Genomic DNA, 20,083 nt, shown 5'->3' on the forward strand with positions numbered 1-20,083 from the left:
AAATTAAGGGGGGTGGAGTGGGGTGGGGGTGTCACAAAGCAGTTCATTTTCCCTGCAGGCCAGGAATAAGGAAGTCATGGCCAGAGGAGGCCCCAGGCCCCATGCCTGTGTGCCTGCCACATCCTGTCAGCCACAAAATCCAGGAGATCATCCCTTGGGTCAGGGGCTTAGTGGCCACTGGGGTCTTTAGCCATCCTTTCTTAACCATTCTTAGATTTTTCTTGTTTTTATTTTGAATCAGAGTCTTCCCTTTGGATCCCCAACCTTCCTGCTTGGGACTGGGTTTTGGGCATGTTCTAGCACAGCTCCACTCCTGTTTTGAAATTCCTTCGTCTTATAACTCCTCCCTGATGTTTTGTAAGATGACTGTGTTTTGTCAGCACTATAACGGCCGGCCGTTTAAGGAGTGGTGTCATTTGACTCTCCAGCCAACTTTTATTCTCTGGTGATAGTAAGGAAGATACTCTACTCACAGTGCAGTGTGGTAGGATTAAGGCTTCATGGATAGAGGAGGGTTTTTTGGTGTTTTTTTTCTTTCTTCCAGGAGGACCACAGCTCCTAAATCAGTCTCATAGGACCCTTGGGAGGTAGCTGACTCATGGAGAGCATCTCAGCCAGGGGTATTTGTTGCATTCTTTCTTGAGTCAGTCAAATGGGGTGAGGTGTTAGGGATTTATCGCCTAATGGAAAGAACATAGTGTGCACTGCAGCCTTCATGCATTATTCTCAGAGGCATGGGCACCTCCCCTCGTCTGACCAGGTCCATCCATGCAAAGAAGTAGCTGGACCTGTGCATTTGGTGAAGCTGCTTATCTGCTGACAGCACAGTTACATGCTGGGCTGTCATCTTATTTTCCCAATGCATGCTGCTGTGGATACCATGACATCATGACAGTGGTGTTCCCAACTGGCCAGGAGTCAGGGTTCATCCTCTGCCCTGTGCCTAGTGTGTACCCACAAGGAATGATTGACAGTTGTGGTGCAGACACGTATCCCAAATGTGAATAAGGAACAGGAGCCTCCAGTTCCAAGGACTGCTTTTGCTAGATCACTTTGGGGTGTGTAAATGACAATTAGTGCTTTGTATTTGCCCACAGGTAATAAAAGTTAACATTCAGGTTAGGCACAAGCATGGAACAGATCGCCCAGATTCCTATGCCACGCCCCTGTTTTCACACACACCTCTCATGTACCTCTGGCTCCATAGGAAAATGTGAAAGGAAAACCCAGGTCCGGTTTGTGGGTAAATCAGTTCTGTATGTTGGGGCAGCAGTGTAGGAACCAGAGCCATAGACTACTTGGTGGTTTGTTTTGCATGAAGGGAGAAGGGTACTTAGCTAGTAGAAACTTGTTTGGGTCACTAGACAATGTTCCCAAAGAGCAGAGTGTAATCAGAGGCAAGGAATGTGCTCTGAAAGCAAAGAGGGTGGCAAGGCCTAAAACCCTGGAAAAGATACCTTCTGCTGGAAGCAGTCTGTCCCCAGCTGGTCTTTTCATGAGGGCCTTTGTAGACTCAGGATGTGGGCTGTGAATCGGGTCCCAGCAACACCTTTGATGCTAGCATAATAGTGTCTCAATCTGCGCGATCCCCAAACACCGCTGGGTTCACATCTGCCAGAATCCAAGATAATGTGTGGGGAGAGAGTTTGAGCTTAGACAGGCTGGAGTCAGGGAGCCTAGAGCACAAAGATGAGCTCGGAACTGAGCTCAGCATGCTCCTCGGCACTGCCCTCGTTCCCTTAACCTGGGGGTTATCAGCTGTCTCCCAGAGATGCCTCCTGTGTGCCCCTTGACGTGACACCACGTGGGCAGATGATGGTTTTATGGAAGAGAACACAACCAGAAGACACAACCGCCAGGTGTCTCTCCAGATTTGGAACATGGGGTTCATGGTTGCCTTTCCATCCTCAAGTATTATTATGAGCTCCGTGAAACCTGAGACCAGGCTGGGTAGTGTTGCTGACCTCCCAAGGCCTGCCCGACACAGGACAGAGCCAGGGTCAAAAGCTGCTTGTGTTTGGTTTTGCCTAAGGGTGGAACCAGCCTTGCTCTCATCTTGGACATCTACTCTGAATGCCCTGGCCTGCCTTTCAAGAGTGTATGGAAGTCAGCCTCAGGCTAGGCCACATTGCTGCAGACATGGGGCCAGCAGGGCTAGGGCTGAAGGGAAACATCTGTGAGAGGTTGGGTGTGGGCCAGAGTTTTCATGTCTGGGCAGATATGGGTGGGGTGCCCAGACCTTGTTTTGTCTTTTAACTTTGTCTGACTTTTAAAAGTTTACCAAGAACAGAAAAACAAGCCAAACCTGACCCTGGAAAGTGTCTGTGCCCCTTTACTCTCTTCCCAGGTTTCTGCCTCTAAGCTGGGTAAGATTATTCTCAGCGCAGGACGTTTGGCACAAAGGGGTCTTCCTTGAGGGTGGAGCACTTAGCAACACGTTTCCTTGGAGAAACATTAATCTGTCCCAGCTGAAACCAGCCCTGGCTGCTCTCCTGTGACACTTGGTGGGAGCCATGCCACAGAGCAGTAGTTGGTGGGGAATGAAGGTGGTAGGCTCCCGGTGGCCAGTCAGATCCACCGCAGCTGCTGTACTGGTGCCCTGCACCTGGGTAGGGAGAAGTGGCGTGAGCAAGAGGGTATGGACGCTTTGCAGACCCAAGGTCAGCACGGGTAAGGGAGGAACCAGGGTTATACAAGTCCAGCCTAAGCATCAGAGGCCCCTGTGTAGGCTATGCCCTGAGAGCTGCACCACTAAAGTTTCGTTTTGTTTTAAATTCAAGAAAGGGTCTGGGGTGTAGAGTGCTTGCCTAGTATGTACAAGGCTCTGGGTTTAGGCCCAGTACTATGGTGGGTTGAAGTGTGGGCAGGAAACTTAGAGGAACAATAGAAAAGAGAAGAAGGAACCCAGAGATGATGTCCAGTTGCTAGCCTCCTGAAATACTGTCCCAGGAGCTACTGCCAGTGCCCCATTGAGTAATACTTTGGAGTCCAACTGCAAGCTTGCAGGGACATCATATGCTGAGCAGACTGGCTAATCTTTTCCAATCTGTTTCTCTCCCTCTTCCCCCTCCCCATCTCTCTGTAGTCCTGAAACTTGTTTCCTAGACCAGGCTAGCCTCAAACTCAGAGATCCACCTGACTCTCGAGCACTAGGATTAAAGAAGTATATACCGCCACTGCCTGGTTCCCAACCTGTTACTGACGGCAGACTTGAGAGACAGTGGGCCATTTCGCCTGTGAAATCCACTGAAGCAATTAAGAAAATGACAGCGTGCTAAATGGGGTCTGTCTTACTTAGGGTTTCTATTGCACCTTGTTTTTGTTTGTTTGTTTGTTTGTTTGTTTCCAGGCAGGGTTTCTCTGTATAACAGCCTGGCCTCGAATTCACAGAAACCTGCCTGTCTCCCAAAGTGCAGGGATTAAAGGCTCTAGCCACCACTGCCCAGCCCATGGCAACTCCTATGAAGGAAAACATTTAGTGTGGGCTGGCTTCCAGTTCAGAGGTTCAGTCCATTATCATCCTGGTGGGAAGCATGGGGGCATGCAGGACACACGGAAGAGGTGGCTGAGAGTTCCAAAGGCAGCGGGAAGAGAGGGTGACACTGGACCTGGCTTGAGCATCTGAAATCCTGACTCCTGTAAGGCCACACCTAATAGTTCCTATGGGGGCCATTTCATTCAGACCACCATAGGGACTACATAAATAAGTGATATGTGCTTACATTTAGCAAAATGTGATTTTAACACAAGTACACCGGACTGTGTGCTGTTCACAACATGGGTTTTGGGAGGTCTTTGTTGTTTGTAAATTGCTTCGAGCTCTTCCTACTCTTCCAGAGCACCCTTCCCAGGCAGCTCACAACCCGTAACTCCAGCTCTAGGAGATCCAAAGCCCTCTTCTGGGCACATGTACAAACCCCCATACACATAATATATAATGTAAAAATAAATGGACATTTGTATAAATATGTGTAGTCATACTCAGGTGATCCGGCTTGGAGGCAACTGCCTTTACTTGCTGAGTCTTGCTGTTCCCCGAAGATGTAATTTTAAAACATCCTTTTGTTGAGACAGGGTCTCTGTAGTCTAGGCTGGCCTTGAACTGGTGGCAGTCCTCCTGCCTCAGCCTCCAGAGTTTGGGATTACAGGCACGAGTCACCATTTCTGGCTTTGAAACAATCCGAGGTTGCCACACTTGCGCCTGGTGGGAACAGGTTTAAAGCTGGGTGATAATTCCCTCAAAACAGCTGGAGCGCCTCCAGCTTGCAGGTCTAAGAGAAGGCTTTTTTTTTTTTTTTAAAGTGTTCTGCTTGCACGTATGCCTGCAGGCCAGAAGAGGGCACCAGGTGTCAGTACAGATCCTTAGGAGCTATCATGTGGGTGCTGGGAATTGCACTCAGGACCTCTGGAAGAGCAGCCAGTGCTCTTAACCTCTGAGCCACCTGTCCAGAGCCTAGAAAATGCATTTTGACAGCACAAATGGAGTACATTGTGCTTGTGTGGACAGCTATGTAATGTGTGCATGTGTGTGCGCACACACACACCTTTCAAAGCCCTGCAGGTGAAATGACCAAGGATGTTGCCTGCTGTTTACTATAACCCCACAAGCTGACCTTAGTGGCTCAGGGTTCACATGCTAGATTAAGTCGGAAAGAGTTGCTCCTCATGGCAGGTGAAGCCTTAACGTTAGACAGATGGTCCCCAGTGTGCCTCCCACACAGCTCATCCTCTCCCCATGTGGCTTACCCATGGCCTGCAGTCTTCCGATGGCTTGCTGCCTCCATCTGCATCGCTAGCTTTCTGTCAGGTTCCTCTCTGTCCCCACGGGCGCTCAGGATCCAGGATGTGCCTCTGTCACTAAGCTACCAGTCTTCTCCTTTCTCCTTGATCCCCACATGGACCACCATCCCTATTGCTATTCCTCCTCTGGCCTGGCCAAGGCCCCTGCTGGTTATCTTCCCTCCCTGCCTACTCTGACTTTTAAGTGCCCAGCGATGCCCACTGCAAACCCCAGGGTACAGCATGGGCCGTGCCGTGCACTCCCAGGACCTATTGTGGCTCTGAGACACCATGGGCTTGCACAGTTCCGGGTACGCCCGGGCCCACTAAGGCTCTCCAGTGGTTTGCATGCCTGGGACAACCTCCCCAGCAAACCTAAGGCAGGGCCCTGGCAGTCAGGCCTACTGTGGGAAACAGGTCTTAGACTACCACATATTTAGGTATGCCATCATTTCTTAGGTTGGCTGTAATGGAGTCAGGCCAAGGTGGGGAGTTAGGAAATCAAAGGAGTTTTTGTTTGTTAGTTTCTAAAAGAACTCCCCCCACCCTGCATTTTTCTACCCACCCAGTGTTCTTGGAAGCAAGACTCTTTGTTAGGTTATGCAATTGCTAGGCCACGCTGGGGTTCCAGCTGTGAGTATGAACCCTCTGCCACTTAAGAAAGTGAGGGGCGGTTCTCTTTCTATCGGTTAAGGGGATCTGCACGTGCCCTGCTTCCAGCTGGGGTCCTCCCCCTTGACACCTCCGCAGGTCACTGGTTGACCGTCTAGGTTCCTTCTCCTGGGCCTAGACAATATGCCTCTCCCCAGCCAGATGTCAAGGCTGGTGCTGAGGACATGTTTGGTTTTTTTTTGGGGGGGGGACGCTATCTTCTTTTCTTTGCTTTCCTTTTTTGAGACAGGGACTTGCGACTTTTAGCTCCTGAACGTTCTGTCTCAGACACTCACACGCTGTGATTACAGGTGTGCACAATACCGCTTATCCCATGCTAATGGCCAAACCCAGGGCTTTCTGCAGGCTACCTCTAGCCCTGCATTTTGTTTTTCAAAAAGGTCCAACACAGAGAAAATTTCAGCTACTCTACAAAGGACTTTACCCCCAGAAGCCATTTTTGAGTGACTGGTCTACCTGGGCTGCCTTGCTGCCTAAAGCTGGAAACATTTTTCCTTCATTGTTGGAACAGTCTGCCTGCCATGGGTGCCTTACATCCCATCATTTGTCAACCTGCCCTTCAGTTCCCAAGGGTCCAGTCCACAATTGCTGTCGGCACTGAATTGTGTGTTCATCTCCTCCAGGCTAGCTGGACACCCCACTGATGGGTTCCCAGCATTCTTTAAGTGTCCCTGCTTTCTGGCAGTGTGACACATTTGGACTCATTTCCTGCTCCTTGAGTAGAGTGCTGTATTCTGTACTTACATGCCAAGATGACTCAAGGCTTTGGAGGATTTGCAGCGCCAAGGCCCTTCCAGGGACAGCTGGGAGGCAGATGTAGCTGCTTGCTTATGTCAAGTACACATACAGATTTCTCTGAATGTGCTCATGTTCCCAGGGGCTCACTGGTAACTCTGCCTTTAACCGTACTCTGCAGAGTTCTTTCTGGCTTCCTCTTTCTACGTGTTCATACATCCCTTCTCTGAAATGAAACCTAGTTCCCACTGTCTTCAGTAGGGTCTGCATATGCCATCTGTGTCCCCGTGGTCTCTGCCACCACACTCCTGCTTGCACAGTTCTTCCCTGTGCTTGGACACCTGCACTATACCAGGGGCTGGCGCCCCTCCATCCTGCAGAGCTTTGATGCCCCTTGGCACTTCCAGGGCACGGTACCCAGCTCCCTCTCTGACACGGCTGCTCTAAGGCCTTCTGGTTCCCTTTTCTGCTCTGGTCCCCTCTTTTGCTCTGTGTCTCTTATGGCTTCAGGACTGATTTTTGAGGGAGGAAAGGAAGGTCTATCTTGCATTTTTTTTTTAAATGAAAAGAAGTAGCAAAATCACAAAATAATCACACGCATTCTAGACCATTAAGGCTGCTAGCCTGGTCACTGTCCCTTAGTGACTGAGTAGCTTAATGAATGCGCTTTACCCCACTGAGCCTCAGTTTCCTCAACAGAATGGGAAAGGACAATTCTGTGTGTGCAGAGACTCGCTGAGCCGATTCCAGGACTGACCTGGCCCCTGCCTGAAATAATCACTGGATGGATTGAGCAATGACAGCTATTGGCTAGCCAGACTGCTGGGTGGTTGGGTGGTTGTCCACAGCAGTGTAGCTATGGCTCCAAAGCCCTTCTCTCCTTTGGCAGGCTTTCTTCACTTTTTTTTTTTTTCCTGTTTTGCATGTCCTCAGCCAAGTTTTCTGAGTGTTTCCAAGACAGAGGTCCTTGTGTCCACAGCCTTAAGACGTGCTGTACAGGCTGCAGTGACCACTGCTTTCAGACATTCAGGCATTGCGGCCAGAAGCAGCAGAATGGGACTTTGGGGCACCTGCCTGCTCTTCTGCCTCTTCTCCATCTTGTCCCAGGTCACGACAGAGCCACCCACCCCCAAGGCCAAGAAAGCTACAAATGTCAAGAAAGGTAAGCAGGCGGCAGCTGCCCCTCCCAACCCTCTAGGGACAGCCTTCCCTTCATGTTCAGGGGGAGCAGTCACCCCTTCCCCAACTCTAGAGGCAGCTGCCCTCCTTATGTTACCTCGTGTTTCTCCCCTTCATAGCCAGTTTTGATGAGTCTTCCTTTGGTGAGAGAGCCTCTGGTGGCTGAGGAGCTCTCACAGCGGGGTTGGTTGTCAGAACTGCAGAGTCCCTGACTCTTAGAATGGAGAAAAACCTTATAGATTTTTCTAAACTGCCATCTACTCTCTCTCTCTCTGGTATCCAATATGTTAAAGAAATCAAACCTCCAGCTTGGAGATGGTCAGTTCCCACCAGGGAGCAGCAGCCTGGGTTTCCTCAAGTGTGAGCCTAAGAGGGGTGTGTAGTGAGCTATCTACCCCGCCCTCACCTGTTGTGAGGCGTGGTGATAGGTGCTGACGTGACCTGTGGGGTCTAGGTCTGGGGTCACAGACCCCAGCTCGCTCTCTTCCTTCCTGGTCAGAGACAGAGAGCATCCAGGGGCATCCTTGGAGCAGGAACCTGCGGTGGTCATCTGTTTCTGGTGTAAGTGATTTCTCCCTGAATAAACATCAATCAACCTATATTGTGTCCCAGAATCTTATTTCCCTCGTAATAGGGGTAGAATTTGCTAAAAAAAAAAAAAAAAAAAAAAAAAAAAAAAGCCTTACAGTTAGCAGTTAATAATGTAAAATCTATAAAGCCCCCTGGACAAACTTTTTCTTGGCACACAGAGGGGAAATGGGGGGACAAGTGGACTCTTAACTTCCATGGGGCTTCAGCCTTATGACCTCAGACTGAGCTGAGAGCATCACTGCTCTCCTCTGAGATGCTGAGGGTGAGGTCATCCTGGGTGGGTGGAGACGTGAGATTGACAGCCCCACAGGACAGGGTGGAGATGGATACTCAGAGAAGCAGCAGTAGAACCCAGCCAAAGAAAAGGGTGTGGAGAATCTACAGGCTCTGTATACCTGGGTAGCGAGATACAAAAGTCAGCGCTTAGGAGCACGAGGCTACAGCAAAGAACAGGCAGAACTCAGTTGCCCAGTGTCTGCAAGGAACCAGGCTGATCTCCAGCATCACACGGAGCCCAGAGTGGTGGCACGCGCTAACCCCAGTACTCTGACGCCGAGGCAGGAGAGTTATAAATTCAAGGTTATCTCCAATTATATAGCACATTTGAGGCCAACCAAAGCTACAGGATCCCTGTTTCGAAAAACAAAACTCAGGGAGTTAGAGCTTCTTCCTGTGTGCTCTGTTGTGAGTGTGTGTCTACAATGTTGTGAGATCCTTTTCCATCCCCAGCACTTCAAACAGCAAACAACAAAACAGAGCTGGGTATGGTGGTGCATGCCTCTAATCTCAGGTAGAGGCATAGTGCTACATAGGTGTTCTGAGCCCTACAAGGATACACAGGTGGACCCTGTCTCAAAAAACAGCAAACCAAACACCACAGACCAAACTGACATTGTGAACAAAATTCAAAACAGAGTGGCTACTATACTGACATCACTTTGACAAAGGGATTTACCATGAGGCATATGTATATGGGGATAAATCTCACTAACCTGGGCAATTAACACGTGCCAATAATTATTTCCAAAATTTGAATATGCTGACTAAAAGTAAGTATCTGTTGAGTATGTATAGAACTATTCCGGAAAGATCTACAAACGAACGTAACAGAGACTACTTCTGGAAAGAAAAGCAGGGGGCAGTCTGAACTGGGAAGGAGAATTTTTGGATGGCTTTGATTTATTCAATCAGACAAATATATAATGACAATCTACAAAATGCTCACTTTAAAATAGGGGGGCCCAATACCCTGCATGGCTCTGTCCACAGGCAATGCCACCAAGGCGTGCTGTGTGAAGGATTTAGATCCAAAGGCAAATAGGATTTCCGAGTATGGAAAACAATTGCCTTCTGGCAATGGAGTTTCCCCTCAGTCTTGTAAACCACATCAGTTGTGGGGGAGGAGGGGATCAGGGCAGGGCTGCTTTCCATCTTCAGTAAAGGGCCACACACAAGCTCTGTTCCTAGATGTCTCCTCTGGGAGCTTGAGCCAATGCCCTGCTTCACTTTCTCACTGACAGGGCCTACATGGTGCTCAATACGATTGTGCACAGCTTCTTTGAACCCAGACGTGGAGGAGGAGCGCAGGGTGACTGACCCTGGTTGCTGACTCCCAACCCTACCCGTTTTGCCTTGGTCCCTATGGGTGTCATTTTCCCACACGTGATAAGTTATATCACTGAGTTTCGCACATCAATGTCTTTTTTTGTTTGTTAATTTGCTTGTTTTTGACACAGCGTTTCTCTGGCTAGCCCTGGAACTCACTCTGTAGACCAGGCTGGCCTCAAGAGCTGCCACCACCACCTAAACGTCCATGTCTTGGCCACAATTCCTTGGCAAAACTTCCAGTGGGTGGACAAAGGCTCTGGCCTCATGAATGTGGACTTTTCATGAAATGGCTCATGGAGGAGCTCCCTACCCTTTGCCTCAAGCCAAGCAGAGCTTTCCAAGGAACCCCGGAAACTTCAGGAAGACAGGGGTCCACCCACAGCTGTCAGCTAACACACACACACACACACACACACACACACACACACACACACACACACACACACAGGCAGTCCCTATCAGAGATGTCACGTACTTTGGCGCAGATGGGTAGAGTGTGTCTGCTGGGATCAGAGCTTTGGGCTAGGGGCTCTGTCACACTCAGCAGGTCATTTAAACCTGGCCTAAGTTTCCTTGTTTGTGAAATGGTGACTACCCAGGATGGTACTTGCCCACGGCGTAGGGCTGGCTACGGGCAGGGCTAAGGTGGTACACAGTTAGCCCCAGGCCTGCAGCGATGGCTCTCTGGGAAGTGGCTCCTCTGCTCTCGGGAGCACATGCCCTGTGAGATGTCATTTCTCCTGGGCTTCTTCAGTCATTTTTTCAGAGTGGTGGTGTCCTCTCGCATGAGGAGACGGAGCTGTGTTGGCGAACGTGTGTCCCTGCCACTCTCCACTCAGATTGGGGCTTACTGTGTTTGCCTGCTCCCTATCCTGGAGGAACTGACGTCTGTGATTTTATGACCCATAAATAGAGCTGATGAGATGGCTGTTTGCCCCAACTCCTGCTAAATCCAAACACAGGGTAGGGAAGCACGGGGAGGAAGCAGGGACAGGCAAAAGGGGCTCACTGGAGGGTTGGATTCTTAGGCAGAGGGGCAGACATGATTTCCCCTTGACCCTTTGGGGCTGGCAGACAGGGAAAGGAGCATCTGCCTGCCTCGAGTTTTCTTTGCCTCATACCTCTCTGTCCTAGATGTGGTGAGCCCAAAGATGTTTGAGGAGCTCAAGAGCAGGCTGGACAGCCTGGCCCAGGAGGTGGCCCTGCTGAAGGAGCAGCAGGCCTTACAGACCGGTGAGTGTGGAGGAACACACCCAAGAAGGGGCCAGGCTGGTAATGGGCACCAGCGAGGAAGAAGGCCCCGTCTTCCCGCCAGCACCAAGCTCACGAGGCCCCGGCTTCACATGCTTCTTCAGGGAAGGTCTCCTGACTCACACCTGTAAGACCCAGCCAGCCAGGCACAGTTGTGTGTAGTAACCTTGCCTCTCAGTTCTATGGTGTGCAGTGAGCATACATCTCAGTTTCAAGTAGGCAGATGACTGGCGCCCTGAGCTAGTGGCTTGATCCTACGGAGGGGCCTGGTGATCCTAGGTGATCTGGCTAGTTGGGGAAGCTGCCTTTGAGATGCAGTGGACTGAGGTTTCATGCCTGGGGAGGTTGAGGAAGGAAGCAAAACCCAAGAGGGGCTAAGCTTAGAATAAGCCTGGCGCCCACCTCTGTGGCCCAGGATATTATCCTGCCCCGGGCAGAGACCAGATGACTTTTGTACTCCCATCAACGTAGGAAGTAAGTGACCCTGTCTAAGGAGCCCTTTGCAAAAGCAGAGGGGTGGCCATTGCCGGAGCAGGGCATCTTGAGCTGTAATCTGAGTCCTTCAGCATCTGCCACAGCAGGGTCCTGAAGCGGGAAGCAAGCAGGTTTCAAGCGAGGGGTGGGGTAGGATGGAGGCTGGGGGGCAGTCTGGAAGAGGTCTATTTGTCCTGGGTCGTCCGAAACTTATTTGACAGCCACCTCTCCTTTGCAGTATGCCTGAAGGGCACCAAAGTAAACTTGAAGTGCTTCCTGGCCTTCACCCAGCCCAAGACCTTCCACGAGGCAAGTGAGGACTGCATCTCGCGTGGGGGCACGCTGGGCACGCCGCAGTCGGGGCTAGAGAACGAGGCACTGTTCGAGTACGCGCGCCAGAGCGTGGGTAGCGAGGTGGAGATCTGGATGGGCCTCAACGACATGGCAGCGGAAGGCGCCTGGGTGGACATGACCGGCGGCCGCCTGGCCTACAAGAATTGGGAGACCGAGATCACGGCGCAGCCCGACGGCGGCAAAGCCGAGAACTGCGCCGCCCTGGCCGTAGCGGCCAACGGCAAGTGGTTCGACAAGCGATGCCGCGACCAGTTGCCCTATATCTGCCAGTTTGCCATCGTGTAGCCTGGCTCCGGGCCGGGGAGGGGTGAGGACCACAAAGAGGCTGTTGGTGGGTGGGGCTTATGGGTTGCTAAGGGGCCCGGGGCATCAGTGGGCGGAGTCGAACTTCAGTGATAGAAAAGCTGATGCAGGGCCCTGGGAGGGGCGGGGAGACTTCTCTGTCCCGGGTTCCTCCGTGTCTGGATTTTGCTAATAAAGTTGGTTCAGAATCCCTGAATTTGGCTGGTCGCCAGGTCTGGGTGGGGAGAAGATCCCAGGAGCCTGGCCCCAAACCCAGGAGAGCCTTAGTCACATTTCCGGCCTGCTTTTTGTAGAGGACACTTCCTTCTGTTAGAATACAACACACACTCCACTGCTGGCGGATGTATTTGGGGGCGCTATCCTTTCCCTTATTGGGGACCCAGCTGGGGATGCCCGGACAAACAGAGGCCCTGCCGTGGGGTAAAGAGTGGGTTGCCAAGGCTTCTCAGGGAAATTCCTGTCTACCTCTATCCTCTTCCCAGGAGGCCGGTCCAAGAGCCAAATATGAGTTTGTCCCTCCCTCTCCTTACAGTCAGTGAGCCAGCCAGGGTTTCCACGTGGTTCCGTGTCAGTGTGGAGCATCACTGAGCCCACAGTATTGTAGGAACTTGAGATACATAGTCTGGTTTAGTCTTATCCTCCCGGGACAATATGTGTCACGATGTCTTACAAAAAGGAAGTCCCAGCATAGGGACACTGGGTGGCTCCAGCCGATGAAAACCTAGTGTTCTCAAAGCCAGGGCTCAATCCTTGGCTGATACCACCACCATTGCTTACTGGTCTCACATGACTAGAACTCTCCAAAACAAACAAACAAACAAACAAACAAATAAATAAAAATCATAAGTAGCCTAGTGCCTTCCTTTCCCCAAGTGGCTAAGTGTGATCTGGTCTCCACCACCCCTGTGGACCCAGCCCTGGTATTTTCTCCTAATTCCTCAGCATGGCTATTACTAAAGGAACGTTCCCAGTGCCTTCTGCTTCTGGATAGGCCCTCAGTTCCTCGACATCAGCCCCACACTGATTACAGTGCAATTTGATTGACTGGGATGGGAGGCAGCTTGTAGTGAGTTGTGTACTCGGCCTCGAGGCTTCCCAACGTTGGCACAGCACAGCACTGCATGGAATACAAAGTCAAGGGGGGGTGGCCTGTCTGTGCTCAGGACGGCCAGCCAGCAGGGCAGCTGACACCAAGAGCTCTGGCTCCAACAGTCCTGGTCAGATTTCCTTAATAGTATGTTATTCCCCAGAAGATGTGGGTCTGTGTAGAAAGGCAACCTGGGCGGGCAGTACACTTTGCCTGCTTCCATCAGAAGATGGCAGTGCGGGAAAGAGAATGATTCCCTGTTCTTCCTCAGCCTGGAATGGTCTTGGGTTTAAAGCACCTACACTCTGGTTGCGAACTCAGTCCCCCCCCCCCCCCCCCCCCCGGTCCTCCCAGCTCTGTCTTAGAAAAGATCTCATTGTGCTGTCCAGGGACACTTTGAAAGACTCACTAAGATCCATTTTACTAATTTAGTACTTTTTCTTTTGGTTTTTCAAGACAAGGTTTCTCTGTGAAGCCTTGGCAGCGGATCTTGTGAGTTCAAAGCCAGCCTGCTGTACAGAGTGAGTTCCAGGACAGCCAAGGCCACAGAGAAACCCTGTCTGGAAAAAACAAAACCAAACACAATTTCACTCAGGGTTTTCAGGGTTGTTTCTGAGGCCTGATGTCTGGTTCTGCCCCACCTATTTTCATGAGCCAGTGACTTAAGAAAGAACATGGTTTATCAGTTAAGTTGGAAATACTGGGCATACAGCTAAGATAATCTTAAAATGAAATTGCCACGGGGGGGGGGGGGAGAGAAGGGGGAGTTAAACTAAGGTCTCACAGCTTGATACGACGAACTCTGAGAGCTTTTGTTTCCTGTGGAAAGCAGCTACAAAGTGCAAAGTACTTTTCCAAACAGATCAATAACAAGGGAAATTTGGGTTTGCTCTAAACGCTAGAGTTTTCTTCTTTCTTTCTTTTTAAAATTAAATTAAGTTTTATTTTATTTTGGGGTCTTTTGAGACAGGGTTTCTCTGTTTAGCCCTGACTGTCCTGTATCTCGCTCTGTCAACCAGGCTGGCTTCATACTCACAGAGATCAGCCTGCCTCTGTCTCCTGAGTGCCGGGTTAAAGGTGTGTGTTACCACTGGACAGTTGAGTTTCTTTTCTGTTTATTTTTTTTAAAGATTTATTTATTTATTATGTATACAGTGCTCCGTGTATGCCTGCACACCAGAAGATGGCATCAGATCTCATTCTTAACTGGGTAGACAATGAACTAGATTTTCAATCACTCCACAGTGGTTGCCCTGGACTAGGAAGGAATCCTTGACTTAGAGTCCAGCTCTGCAACTTTCTCCCCAAATAGCCCTGTGGCCTTGGGGAGACACAGCCACAGAACTGTGGTTTGTTTCTTCTGCAGTAAAACACTGGGCTGCTAGGGCCAAGCTCAAAGGCAGGGCCAACCAAAGTAAAGAAAGGCTGGCCTCTGGCCTCTGTGCAGAGGGCACTTTGGGGGTGTGGCGTGCATCCACAGAATGAGATGCACCTGAGTGCAGGACACAGCAACCACGGAACATACCAGACGGAGGAAATATTCCCAACACCTGTCTCCACCCATCCTTGTGTGCTTCCCACAGGTGACTACCGCCTGACCTCACAGGAGATCCAGGTGATGGGAGATGCCATTCTGTAAATGTTTCTCTTATTGGTTAGTGAATAAAGCACTGTTGGCCGATAGGAAAGCAAGATAGGTGGGACTAGGAGGAGAGAGGAAGTAGTAGGGAGGAGATTCATCATGGAGGACGGAGAGAGCAGAACGCCAGCCCCTCTGTCCGGTAAGAGGAGACTACGCGGAAGTACTTAGATTAATAGAAATTGGTTAATATTTAAGACAGAGCTAGCCGATAAGAAACTAGTAACTGGCCAACAGCTTTATATCTAATACAGAGTCTCTGTGTATTATTTGGGGCTGGCACAGAGGTGGAACCAGGCTGATGGGGGAAAAACCTACTCCTAACATCCAGGCAATGCTGTCTCATGGCCTGGGCAGTCTTCTGCATGTAAGGTACCATCTGAGAACAAAGTGGCCAGAGTTGGAATCCAGGTTTTCCATGTAATGCTATGACATTCACAGTGCTCCACAGTTGAGAGCTGATGATGTTCATGTGGACTAGGCCACAGAACACAAGAGTCAGAGGTGTCAGGGGTGGGGTGGGGGAGACAGGGAAGGAAGGAAGGAAGCAAGCAAGCCTTTCCCCTCACCCCTGGTCCCCCAAGTGTTTTGCAGTTTAAGCATCAACCATACTTCCCCTCCAACCCCCATCCCCGAGATAGGGTTTCTTTGTGCAACAGCTCTAGCTATCCTGAAACTCGTTTTGCAGATCAGGATGGCCTCCAATTCACAGAGATCCTCCTGCTTCTGCCTCCTGAGTGCTGTTGGAATTAAAGGTGTGAGCTACCACTGCCTGGGCAACCATACTTTTTAAATGTCTCCCAGGTCATACTTTCTAGGTAGAACAATTTGGGGGTGTGTGTGTTAGTACTCTAGAATGTTCTCTCGGTGTTTCTATCCAGTATTTGTGAAGAACATTTCTACTGACAGTTGACCAAACTCAGGAGATTCAGTAAAGTAAGTTCAAATCACGTTCCAAACTCGGCCATGGGGATGGCAGGACAGGCGTGGGCATGTCTCCCTTGGATGTCAGTGTGTGCAAAGTATTTTGCTTGGCGTCAGTCCTTTTGACAACTGTTTCTGCAATTTTGCAAGATGTGTGTGTTGTGAGGGAGGGGGGCTTGTCACTTAAGTAGGAAAGACTCTGCAGGCATTGAGACTTCTGTGTTTTTAAGGAAACCCTGAATAGAAGTTGTGATTCTTCAGGCAGCCTGAACTCCAACTGCTCTGTGCTAGGTCAGGGCCGTCTAAGCTCTGCCACACTGGATTGTCCCAGTCAGCTTCTCAATGGGGAGCTCATACTGCAGATGTCTACCCAGCAGGTCTGTCTAGAAAGCCCCTTGCTTTTCTCACTGCCCTACCAGGATGGCTGCACCACTGGCTTCCTTGAAAGAGGTCCTAGAAAATAAGTAGGGAAGAGCTTCCTGCCCTCAGCACTGTGTTGGCTGAGTAGACACCTAGATGCAGGTCATCTGTGTGTTGAAGGTTGACCTCTGCCCACCCACGCCATCAGTACCTGCTCCAGGGGGGGCCACTATATTATCTGAAAACATGGTCAGTGTGACCTGTGGTCCCCAATCACCCCTGATGAGAGCCACTGAGGCTGAAGGACTCCTGAAGCACTAGCCAAGGCAGAGTACATGGTTAAGATTTCAATTCTGCCCCTTAGTATTATCAGGAAGAGTACATTCCCACATTAAAACTCAAGAGGGTTCAATGAAGGCTCTTAAGAATCTCCCCTATCGAGTCAGGCATGGAGGCACATATCTTTGCTCCAGAAAACTGAGAGGCGAAGGCAGATCTCTGTCTGAGTTGGAGATCAGTCTGCAAAGTGAGTTCCAAGACAGCTAACTACACAGAAAACTGTCTCGGAAAATCTCTTATCGAAGTAACCCTGCCATCCCATCACTTGGGAAGCAGACAAAGGAGAACTATAAGTTAAAGTTACCCTGGGTGACATAAAGAGACTGTCTCAAAAAATAAAAATAAACAGTCCCACTCCCATGAATCCATTCATTGCTCATGATGCAGGCTTTCTACCCCCCTGTTCATAAATCTCCCTTATGTCTGACCCCAGCTCAGCATCTGCCTCTGGCAGGTCCTGAACAGATTCAGTGATTAAGAAACTTGTACCAGCTGGGCAGTGGTGGCACACGCCTTTAGTACCAGCACTTGGGAGGCAGAAGCAGGCAGATCTCTGTGAGTTCAAGGGCAGCCTGGTGTACAGAGCAAGTGCCAGGACAGGCTCCAAAGCTACAGAGAAAGGAAAAGAAGCAAGCAAGGGAGGGAGGGAGGGAGGGAGGGAGGAAGGAAGAAATGTGTACTAGGGGGCTGGAGAGGTGGCTCAGCATTTAAGAGCACTGACTGCTCTTCCAGAGGACCTGGATTCATTTCCCAACATGCACATGGTAGCTCACAACTCCAGCTCCAAGGATACAATACCCTCACACAGATGTACATGCAGGCAAAAAACCAATGTGTGTAAAATAAAAATAAATTATTTAAAGAAATGGGACAAAATCTCCAAAAGAACATCTTGTGATATCTTGCTTGAACAAATAAAACAAGTTCAAGAGAATGGAACTTGCCACTAGCTAACCATAGAGGTCTGGAGGTCTGTACAGACAGACAGGAAGTGAGGTAGCCGGGCAGAAACAGGATATAGCAGGGAGAAACAGAAACTCCCTCTCTTGCCTGCTGAGATGCCACAGAGGTAAGGTGTAGCAGTGGCTTACTCCTTCCCTCTGATCTCTCGGCATATCTGACTCCAGGTTTTTTATTACTGAGAACAATTAAGAGCTCCATTTACAGGAGGAGGATATTATTTGTGTGTTAAAGTGGGGTAGAGGTGAGGAATTCTGGGAGTGGGATTTTCCCAGAATAAGGTTTCCTCAACTGTTCTGTATTATGTAGTTTTCTGGATATATCCTGGCATCAGATGCAAGATGGGAGCAGGTGGTTCTGCCAGACTAGTGCTGTGTAGACTGTTAGGAAGCAAAGAACAGAGGCTGTGTGGTTTGAATGATAACGGCTCCCATAGGCTCATATGTTTGAGTACTCAGTCATCAGGGAATGGTAGTACTTAGAAAGATTAGGAGGAGGCGTGGCCTTGGGGTAGGCGTGGCTTGATGGAGATAGGCGTGGCCTTGTCGGGGTAGGCGTGGCCTTGTCGGAGGAAGCCTGTCATTGAGAGTGGGCTTTGAGGTTTCAAGAGCCCAAGCCAGGCCCACTGGCCTCTCTCCTCCTGTTGCCTGTGGATCCAGATGCAGAGCTTTCAGCTTTGCTTCCAGCACCATGTCTGCCTGCATGACGGCAATGAACTTTATAAACCTCTGGAACTGTAAGCAGGGCCCGATTAGATGCTTTCTTTCATAAGAGTTGCCACAGTCACGGTGTCTCTTCACAGCAACAGAGCATTGGACTAAGGCTGTGTTCTAAGTTAGCTACATTGGTCCCAGCTGGTTTAGGATGTTCTTTCTGCAATATGACTCTGACATTACTTCAGCCTGTTACACTGGGGATGTAGCTCAGTTGGTAGCATGTTTGCCTTGCATTTATTAGGCTCTGGGTCTTACCTCCAACACTGCAAAAACAAAGCAAATTATGTCAGGCTGTACGTAGATTGCTTCTTGTTCTTTACCAGCTCAAGGAAAGCAGCTAGTGGATGGAATTAGACTTACCTTTGGGCCATTCTTGGCAGATGAATGGGCAACAGCCACTACCTAGTTTTGCAATTCCCCTTTGGCCCAGCCCTGTGCCTGTATGCTTCCTCCACAGCATCTTATAATGGCAATTTCTCTGTCACTAGCATGTAGTTTGGGGGAGTTGCACACCATGGGTATTCAATAAGAGTGACTGGAAATAACTAGGTTGAACCCGATGCCCAGAAGAAGAATATCCCTTGCTTTAGTGCTAGCAATAATAAAACTCTTCAAGTATGGTTCAGGCCTTGGCAAGGATCTGAAGGTAAAGGTTTGTTCAAGAAATCTATGCTGGCTGCAATTGTAGCAAAAGTGCCATTTTTCATCTTAAAATCAGTGTTCTTGGCTTGGAGTACATGAATGAAAAGTTTTTCTTTAAACACAAAAACAAAGGCTCTATTATCTCAGATAGACTTGGCTATCAATCCATGGCTAGGTTATTTAAAGTAACCTAATTGGACACCAGAGTAGACTGATTGGACAGCAGAGGCATGTGACAATTTTGTCTTCATTATTGGGAATTTCTGTTTGGCCATGTTTATCAAAGAAAGAGGCCGTAATTACCGGTGTCACTGAGTTACTGATTTTGGAGCAGGTTCGAGGAGATGAAGATGAGATGCCTCTACAGTACACACTTCCCAGCTCCCCTCCTTCAGCAGGGCCTGAGAGACCACCTTGGTTGTGAAATAAATCTTTAATGTGTCTTTTGATTTTAGATTTTTTTTAACTACATAAAGTGAAGGGCAGTGTTAGCTAATAGCAAAATTTATATTGTGTTTTCTTTCTAACTTTATTTTAGACTATGTGTGTATGTGTCTGTCTTTGTGTGGGTATGGGTACATGGGTGCAGATGCTTGTAGATGGCAAGAGATAACAATGGATCCCTTAGAGTCCCAGGCACCTGACCAGGTGCTTCTAAATAAGCTCTGGTCTTCTGCCAGAGCAGCAAGTGGTCTTAATACCTGAGCCATCTCTTTCCACCCTTTGCTTTTATACTGGGCACTGAATGTAGAACTTGGGGTGTGCAAGGCAAGTGCTTCACCTCAGTTTACATGCACAAGTAGCCCGGATTGCAGGCCTGCACCAATAGGCCTGGCTACTGTTGGTATGTTTGTTGTTGCTTGTGTGTTTGATTTTCTGGAGGGTGGGGTGGGCAGGGTCTGTTTCAGATTGGCCTGGAACATTTCTCTGTAGCCCAAGCTGCTCTTGACCGTATAATGATCCTTTTGCCTCAGCCTCTCAAGTGCTGATCTTACAGGTGTGAACCACCAGACTTGGCATTTGATGCTTTAAAAACAATTTTTTTTTTCATCTGTATGTTCTCACAAAATCACCAAGATACCTGTTCCAACGCAAAAGCAAAGAGCCTGGCCCCTTCACAGTGAAATGTCTGTTCTTATTTATTGATTTTGGCCAACTTCTGACTTGGATTATGGCATTCATTTATTTATTTTGAGGAATAGGGACTCCCTGTGTAACCCAAGCTGGCCTGGAGCTCTCCATATATCCAAGGCTGGACCTCCAAATGCTCTTGTGACTGCCTCAAGAATGCTAGAGCTTTTCTCCTGAGCTGAGGCCAGCCCTATCTCTCCCACTATCCCTGTGATTCTTGGCTCTCAATAATCCAGGCTTGTTTCCTAGGGAACCAGATGTCACACAGGTTTATTTGTTTATCATTCCTCAGAGAGATTTCCCCAACTTTTCTCTCATTCCAGCTTTTGCTTCACAGCT

General features: G+C 49.4%; 1 protein-coding gene across 1 annotated transcript; it reads left to right on the top strand.

Annotated features, from left to right (window-relative positions):
- The first annotated feature begins 7,188 nt into the window (after positions 1–7,188).
- Positions 7,189–12,142, top strand: Clec3b (C-type lectin domain family 3 member B). The gene is made up of 3 exons (XM_051202976.1): positions 7,189–7,348; positions 10,699–10,797; positions 11,528–12,142. Exons 1-3 carry the CDS (start codon positions 7,240–7,242, stop codon positions 11,926–11,928), a joined length of 609 nt encoding a protein of 202 aa, XP_051058933.1. The 5' UTR covers positions 7,189–7,239; the 3' UTR covers positions 11,929–12,142.
- The last annotated feature ends 7,941 nt before the right edge of the window (positions 12,143–20,083 follow it).

This window comes from Phodopus roborovskii, unplaced genomic scaffold, assembly GCF_943737965.1.
Source record: "Phodopus roborovskii unplaced genomic scaffold, PHOROB, whole genome shotgun sequence".
NCBI lineage: Eukaryota > Metazoa > Chordata > Mammalia > Rodentia > Cricetidae > Phodopus > Phodopus roborovskii.

Coding starts and splice junctions, on each gene's coding strand:
- Clec3b (XM_051202976.1), top strand. CDS start 7,240: ATGGGACTTTGGGGCACCTGCCTGCTCTTCTGCCTCTTCTCCATCTTG. Junction 7,349..10,698: donor AGCTACAAATGTCAAGAAAG/GTAAGCAGGCGG, acceptor TCTCTGTCCTAG/ATGTGGTGAGCCCAAAGATG. Junction 10,798..11,527: donor GCAGCAGGCCTTACAGACCG/GTGAGTGTGGAG, acceptor TCTCCTTTGCAG/TATGCCTGAAGGGCACCAAA.